We start from the raw sequence: 8,410 nt of genomic DNA, 5'->3' as shown, positions 1-8,410 counted from the left end.
GAATTTTTTTAGTTATGCGGATTCATCCTTTGGGACTATAAAACAAGTGCTTAGCTTAATCAATTGAAATTTCAATATTTTAGATTTCTAAAACTGGCCATCATTATATTCAAAACAATGTGCAAATGAAAGAAATGATTGATTCTCATGTGACCAGATGCCAAATTTCACTCTTGTAAAAAGGCTGAGATATCTCAAGTTGAAAAAATATTTTCTCTTGGTTTTAGCAAATTTATGTGTCAATTTTGCAAGCATTAACATTATTTACTAGAATTTCATATTAGGCCAGTTTGGGCTTTTTGTGTGATAGCTACATAAGATGCTACTGTGTTTTAACATATGACAGGCATTTCAGATGTCTTAATAATTTGCCTCCTGAGGAGCCATTTCATTTTTTGATAGCTTTGGAGAGGAGGAGTGGAGCCTGGGAAACTGCCTGCTAATAATACCTTTAAGTACCCAACACACTAGACAGTCTTTCTGCAATGTAAGAAAAGGAGAGATAAGACTGGACTCTCATAATGTAATTGTTTAGCACTCATAAGAATATCCCCATGAATTATCTCAGATGAAGTTGCTTTGGAGATCCCTCCAACTGAACTGCTGATCTTAGAACCCCAACCATGAAGAGACTGTCAGCCAGTGGATTCTGAATAGGGTTCATTGCGATTGGAACTGCGAGATTGGCAGCAATCCAGAACCGATGAACTATCAAAACTGTTTGAGCAGGACCCTCGGAGTGCACCTCACGTTGGGGATCTGGAATGGGTGGGAGGTTGGGTGGGGCTTTTCCCTTTGTTACTCCCCTAACCCCAGATACAGGGAAAAATGATAATATTAGTGTGGAAACAATGGTATTACCCACTTTCACCCTGTAGCCCTTGACCCTTTGTATCCTAATCAACTAAGTAAGATTATTAAAAATAATTAAAAAACAGTTAAAAATTAAAAAACAGAATATTCCCCATGAGCAATTATTATTTTTTGGGTTAAATTTTCAGTAATTTTAATAGTGTTGCTATCTCATCCTGGCTATTATCATTGTTATCTTTGAAGTCCTGTCTCTCACAGTCTTGTTTTTTTTTTTTTTTTTTGTAATAATGGAATCTTTGTTGTGGATAAAACTTAATTATATATAAATATATGTGTATGTTTATATACAAACACATATCTAAAAAATATTGATTTATTTACTTGAAAGGCACAGAGAAGGAGAGGTAGAGGGAAAAAGAGAGAGAGAAATCTTCCATCTGCTGGTTCATTCCCCAAGTGGCTGCTGAGCCAGACTGATGCCAGGAGCCAGTAGCTTCATCTGGGTCTCTCATGTTGGTGGTAGACACCAAAGCACTTGGACCACTTTCTGCTGTTTTTCCCAGACCATTAGAAGGGAGTTGAATTGAAAGTGAATTAAGTGTTCTTTGTGGGTTGGACTACTTTCCTGTAGCTTGCTTTTTGCACACCCTACTCTTGGGCTGCAGGCCACAACCTCGGATATTTTCAACAGATTTTCCTAATCTGTGCAGCTCCACCTTCCCTCCATAGGCCTCCTGAAAGTTCTAATCACCTGTGTTTTTCTAGCTCTGCACAGCACCTTCTTGCCACTCTCTCTCCACTCTGGGCTACACTTTCCTATCCTTATTGGCCATTTTATTCCCTCGAAACAAAATGGTAAAAAGGTAAACAATATATACTTACATTCTCATAAATGAATGGTATGATGGAGACTAGTGTATCGGGAAATAAAGGAGAATTATAGCATACATCTCTACTCCCAAATAAAAGAAGGACCCCCAATGAAACTTTTAAATATATTTCCATATTTATTCTCTACCTTTGCCTAGACCTACAATGTCATGACACACATAAATGGCAGAATGTTTGAATAGTGGCTGCAGCTGAGGGACCATACTGTTGTAAAAGCAGGGGAAAGGGGGGGACGGTAAGAGAGGGAGGAAAAAGATAGGAGGGAGCCATAGGCTTATAAAACAGTATAATGGAAAATAATAATAATAATAATAATAATAATAATAATAATAATAATTTGAATAAATAGAAAATGAACTGGCGTCCAAACAGGAGATCAACATCACAGGCAATGACTTTGCTCTTTGTGCCACAATGCTGGTCCTGTAGTCTACGTTTAAGAGATTATAATCCTAACCTTAATAACAAGGACTTACTCAATGCAATAATTTACAAATGATGTAGTCTTTTTAAAAACATTTATTTATTTTTCTTGGAATAGTGAGATTAACAGAGAGGAGGAGAGACAGAGAGAAAGATCTTTTGTCTGCTGCTTCACTTGCCAAGTGGCTGCAGTGACCAGGGCTGAGCTGATCTGAAGCCAGGAGCCAGGAACTTCCTCCAGGTCTCCCACATATGTGCAAGGTCCCAAATCTTTGGGCTGTCCTCGACTGCTTTCCCAGGCCACAAATGGGAGCTGGATATGAAGCAGAGCCACAGGAACATGGACTGACTCCCATATGGGATCCTGCAAGGCAAGCACCTTAGCAGCTAGACTACCTCACCAGGCCCAAATGATACAGTCTTAAGATCCAAATCTAAACATTTCAATCTGGTATTTGAAATTGGATCATTAAATTTATATCTCAGATAACTTGAATACTTATTTATCCTTCTCAGTATTATTTAATAATTTTCTCTTTTTATTTGGAAAACAGAAAGGAAAAGAGGAGAGAGAATGAGAATGAGGGAGAGAGAGACAGAGAAAAGCACTCCCTTCTGCTGTCTCACTCCCTAAATAATATTTACAATAGGCAGGAATGGCCAGTTCAAAGCCAAGACCTACGAGCTCAATGTGAATCCTTCATATGAGTGTTAGACTCAAGTACCTCTCACCTGCTGTTTCCCCAGATAGACATTAGCAGGAATTGGAAGCAGTGACTCAAACCCAGGCATTCTGATATGTGGTATATGGATTTTTAAAATTTATTTATACATTTTTTTTGGAAAGGCAGATTTACAGGAAGAAGGAGATATAGAGAGCAAGATCTTCCATCTGCTGGTTCACTCCCAAAGTGGCTGCAGTGGCTAGAACTGAGCTGATCCAAAGCCAGGAACCAGGAGCTTCTCCTGGGTTTCCCATGCAGGTGCAGAATCCCTAGGCTTTGGGCTGTCCTCGACTGCTTTCCCAAGCCACAACCAGGGAGCTGAATGGGAAGTGGAGCAGCTGGGACATGCTTGTATGGGATCCTGGTCCATACAAGGCGAGGATAACTACTAATCCATTGTGCTGGGCCTGGCATATGAATTTCCTAACCACTGCATCTAATTAATGCCTGCTACTTAATGTATTTTTAAGTTTCAATTGTAGGTAGAAAATTCCAAAAATTATTATTAGAAAGTATGTCTGGAATATAGTTAATATTATCCCTATTGATAGATTTGGTCAACCCCACTTGCTATGATTCATCATTGTTACCATGAAAATATTCATGGGGAGTATATTAACTTAGTCTTTTAAAATTAATTAAAATAGATAGTGCTGCCCTCTGCTGAGAGTTTTATTAACTCTAGGTCAACCTGGCTTTGTTTTCTAGGGCAAGTAAGATTGTTTCCACTATCATTGGGGATTCACTAAGAAAACAACAAGCATGCTTCCTTGTGGGGCCAGGCACTGTAGCAAAGTGGATTAACGTGGGACCTGCAGCTCTAGCATCCCATACTGGTGCCAGTTTGAGTCTATCTTCTAATGTGCCTGGGAAAGCAGCAGATGACCCAAGTCATTGGGCTGCAACACCATGAGAGCACTGGAAGAAGCTCCTGGTTAGCGTGGGCCATTGAAATCATTTGGGAAATAAACAAGTTGATGGAAGAATTTTCTGTCTCTCCTTCTGTATGTAACTCTATCCTTCAAATAAGTAAACACTTTAAAAAGCAGCTAAAATCTGGCCCGGACAATAGCGTAATGGTTAAGGTCCTTGCCTTGAATGCGCTGGGATCCCATATGGGTGCCGGTTCTAATGCTCCACTTCCCATCCAGCTCCCTGCTTGTGGCCTGAGAAAGCAGTCAAGGACAACCCCAAAGCCTTGGGACCCTGCACCCGTGTGGGAGACCTGGAAAGAAGTTCCTGGCTCCTGGCTCCGGATCTGCGCAGCACCGGCCGTTGTGGCCACTTGGGGAGTGAATCATCGGACGGAAGATCTTTCTGTCTGTCTCTCCTCCTCTCTGTATATCTGACTTTGTAATAAAAAAAAAATAAATCTTTAAAAAAAGTAGCTAAAATCATTCCATGGATCAGAAGTATCCTATGTACTGTATAATATAGTTTTGTAAAACATGATGGATCCTAAATTTCCAATTCAGTTTTATTTCTTTAATTGAAATTTAAGTGCCCATATTTTCAAATATCCATAATTTTATTTTCTTCAACCTGTTGTTCCTAGGGCTTAAAAAATATCACTGATTCTTACTTACTGCTGCTACCTTATTGTTAGTAGTCTCTGTTAGCTTTGCATTTTAATAAGACCTTATTCTTCAAAATTGAATTCAGCATTTTTCTCCCCTGAAAATAACTCTTTTCTAGTGCCTTTTGTCTGTAGTGGCACTAGTCTTAATCCTTGTAGCTATCAATTATCATTGATGTTTTTCTTCCTTCACTTGCTATACCCAATGCTACTGGGTCAAAGTGCTTCTTAGATAATTCATAGAGCAACAGTAAGGAAGCCTTCCAAAGTCCTTGTTCTGCTTCTGGTGCACTTTGTGCTGCAGTAGTAATTTAATTAATTATTCTACCTGTATTCCCCCTGCCTCCAATTAAATGGATACTGCTGGTCCCAGATTTATTTCTCTAAATACCTATCTTCATGCTATCGCTGTGTCCAAAAGGTAAAATCTGGAAGTTTGTGATCTGATGCTGAAAGCCTAGCCTTTTATTTGCTGCCTTTTCACAGATATTTCTCAAAGTATTAAACAGAACTAACACTTTGATTTCCACTAGATGAAAAGTCTTACTGCCCATAACATATCATGAAATCTACTTTTAACACAAGTTGATATCCCATTTCATATCTCATACACTGCTTATTTATACTCTTTTTTTTTTTTTTTTTTTTCAGCAATATTATTGTTTTATTGAGAACTGAAAACTCCCTCAGATATATGGCTGTTTGTCTCTCAGGCAGCCATCGGACAAGCGTGGGGTGTCAGCTCGCTGACGGCCTGCCTGCAGCTAAGATCTCCTTGCCAGTCTGTCATTTCCTGAGATGCACACAACCGACTAGAAGCAGCCCACACAGCTAGCTGAAGACAGACACCAGGCACGAGCCCCAGGCTGCCTTCGCACACGCCATCGGCGGGGTTTTCAGTCAGGCCTCTTCAAGCTGACCATCCAGGAACGAGTCACGTGTCTGCAGTGACAGACCATGGACACAGTGTGGCCCTTACCATGTCAGAGTCCCACGACCACGGGCAACTCACACCGCAAAGGTAACTGGGCGGACCCACAGGCATTGGGACAGCCTGCCCACTGCTCCACCCATGCCCAGGCCGGGAGGGCATTCACCTTCTGGAGCTGGGTGCCGGGCAATGCTGTCATGAAGCAAACACCGTCGGTAGATCAGACTCTGGCAGGACTGGTAGGTTAGGAAGCACCGCAGCCAGATGTGGCCATTGGAGCAGACGGCCTGCTTGCGATCTGTGAACGGCAAGATCTCCTTGCACAGGCTGCAGTGCTCAGGGAAGGTCTGCTTGTTCATCTTCTTGGAGATGTGTCCGATCAGGACCCGGGCCGTCCTGTCATCGCACTCCTCGGCGGACATGAGGAAGTTGCAGAGGCCCCGCGTGGGGATGCTGGTGTTCTCCGTGATCCAGGTGTGCAGGTACACCTCCCCCAGCACCCGCTTCATGTGCTCCCGGGTCAGGTGCATCTCCACAGCTTCGATTTTCCCTTGGATTTCCAGAAGTTTCTCTTCCATGGGCTCACGGCCTCCGACCTCCCCAGCGGGGAGGAGCGCGTCCTCGGCAGCCTCCTCGGCGTCACCTTCTCGGCTTCGCTCCTGCAGGCCCAGCCTGAGCGCCTGCTTGGAAGAAGCGCCTTCTTCCTGCTGCTCCTCCTCGGCAGGGGAGTCAACCAGCAGGATTTTTGAGTCCTCGTGGGCGGGTTTCCATAACGCTTCCGAGGGTGTTTTCTGCATTGACTGATACAAGATCCTCAGGAGGAAAAGCTTGAAGCGCCAGAAGTAGGTGACCCCACTGCTCTCAATCTTTTTTTCTAAAGCCTCCTGCAGGAACTGAGGGATATGCTTGTCTTTTAAGATCTTCCAGCGCACAAGGTCAATTAAATCCACCTGCTTGAAGAGATTTTGAACCGAAGATTCCAGGAGTTGAGCCGCTGCCTCTTCGAAGGTCTTGAGAGCGACGAACTGGACCTGGTAGTTTTTGTTCACAGGATGGAGCCCGTTGACCATGCCCTCCGTCGTAATGATGGCCAGGTACGCGCCGCAGGGGCTCACCGCGATCCCGTGTGTCCTCACCGAGCCGAACACGTCGGAGAGCTTGATGAGCTGGTGTTCGAACTTCAACGCCACGTCCGTGAAGATGGGGATCAGCTGGCGCACCTTCCCGTCACTTGAGCAGGTGTACACGGTCCCGTTCTGTCTGTCCGCCGCCATGGACACGATGGGCAGCGAGTGCAGGCCTGTGACGTGTGAGTTGTGCACATTCAGACCCGCCTTGGAGATGAGCAGCAGACACCAGAACACATAGGAGCCCCTGGCGGCCACGACCAGGCTGCAGCTACACTTCTGGTAGGGGTGGTAGAGCGGCACACACTTGATGCTGTGCACAGGCAGCTGGTCCGTCTCCTTCCACAAGACCACGGGCTGCCTTAACGTGAAGTAGCCTTTGACTGCTTTCAGGTTGACAGGCAGGATTTTCACAGGCCCAAAAGCACTTCCCACGATAAGGCCACTCATTTTGCGATTATTGTGCTCATATTCCCACCAAAACAAAACGCTGGGAGAGCTGATGCCGGACTCGATGGTGTTGCACGACGAGATGGACTCCTTCCCCACAAAGGGCAGCTGGAACTGCCACACGGCGATGTTGCCGTTTTCCAAGAGCACGGCCAGGAGCACGCTGCCCACATCTCGGCACTCGTTGTTGTGCTTGACCTGCTGGGTGGTGCAGATGCCCGACCACTCCATCCTCACCGGAGTCTGCATGCTGTGTCTCCTCTGGAACTCGGCAAAATCGCCCAGGCTCCCGTGGGCAGGGTCGTTCTTGGAGAGCCGGTAGCTGGTCTCATAGAGTCGCTCTCCGTAAATCTCTGTCAGGTCGGCCAGCTGCGCCCACTGGAGTCTGTTGAGGTTAGCCTGGATGGTCAGGCGATTGTCCATGGTCAGTGCTGCCAAGAGGCACCTGCCATTGGCATCGCAGCCCATGGGGGACCAGCTAGTGTATTTGAAGCCTCGCATGGGCGGCAGAGCCTTGCCCTCAGGGTTGAACACTCTGTCCAGCATGAAGGTCTGACTGACAGTGGGATCTTTAGAGGTGGCAAACTGCTCCTTGCACTCAGCAACCTCTGCTTTTGGACCCACCTTGAGCAGACAGCTGCTGAGGGGTGCAGGCACCGAGGTGCGGTGGATCACCAGGTCCTGGCCCGGGTTGTGCACGTCGCAGATGAGCTCCAGCACGGCGATGCTGCGGGCGGTGGACACCGACACGCGGTGGTCCTCGGACCAGGCCAGCGGCTCCAGGCCGCTCACCGCGTACTGCAGCTTCACGGCCGGTTCCCGCCGAGTCACCAGGAGCCGGAACGCAGCGCTGGGCCCCGGGGCCGCAGGCTCCTTCCCGCCCGCCTCGCCCTCCTCCCCCGCGGGCGGCACGGGCCCGTCCCCCGCGGGCCGGGCCTGCTCGGCCGTGCTCATCTTCCCGCAGGGGCCGAGCTGGGAGCCGCGGCGCGCCGAGCCCCGCGCCCGCCGTCCCGCGCGCCGCCGCCGCTATTTATACTCTTTTAAAAATTATTAGATACCGCTGTTTCATCCCTTAACTACTACATGTCAATAAATTCACTGAACCTATACTGAATAGTGGAGTTGTGGGAATTTCAGAAGTAACTAGCGATGTATTTTCTTCAATGAGTTCTCAGTATAGTTGTGGATTAGCATGAAAATGCAGAATTCATTGGTAAACTGGTCTATCAGTTTTTCAGTAGCTATAAACATAACTATGCAGCATACTTTTTAACATTAAAATTAGAATTTTCAGCTCCTAGAAGGTAGGCATGCTTTCTGTGTCTGTGAATATGTGTGTTTGTATCTTCTCTGAATATTGGATGGAAGCTTGGGAAAAATGTTACTGAACTTGTAGAGTTGAGAAGGAAGGTAACTTTTCTTACCAAATAGCTTTAGGTGAATTATAAATTTTCTTTTAAAATCATTTTTCATG

General features: G+C 45.8%; 1 protein-coding gene across 1 annotated transcript; it reads right to left on the bottom strand.

The window, feature by feature from the left end:
- Window positions 1-5,436: 5,436 nt before the first annotated feature.
- Window positions 5,437-7,955, bottom strand: LOC131481487 (general transcription factor 3C polypeptide 4-like). Its single transcript, XM_058670481.1, has one exon. It carries the CDS (start codon window positions 7,888-7,890, stop codon window positions 5,437-5,439), a length of 2,454 nt encoding a protein of 817 aa, XP_058526464.1. The 5' UTR covers window positions 7,891-7,955.
- Window positions 7,956-8,410: the final 455 nt, after the last annotated feature.

This window comes from Ochotona princeps, chromosome 11 (assembly GCF_030435755.1).
Source record: "Ochotona princeps isolate mOchPri1 chromosome 11, mOchPri1.hap1, whole genome shotgun sequence".
NCBI classification, from domain to species: domain Eukaryota; kingdom Metazoa; phylum Chordata; class Mammalia; order Lagomorpha; family Ochotonidae; genus Ochotona; species Ochotona princeps.
The sequence above is the reverse complement of the archived record's forward strand: the minus strand, read 5'-3'. Positions and strand labels throughout refer to the sequence as shown.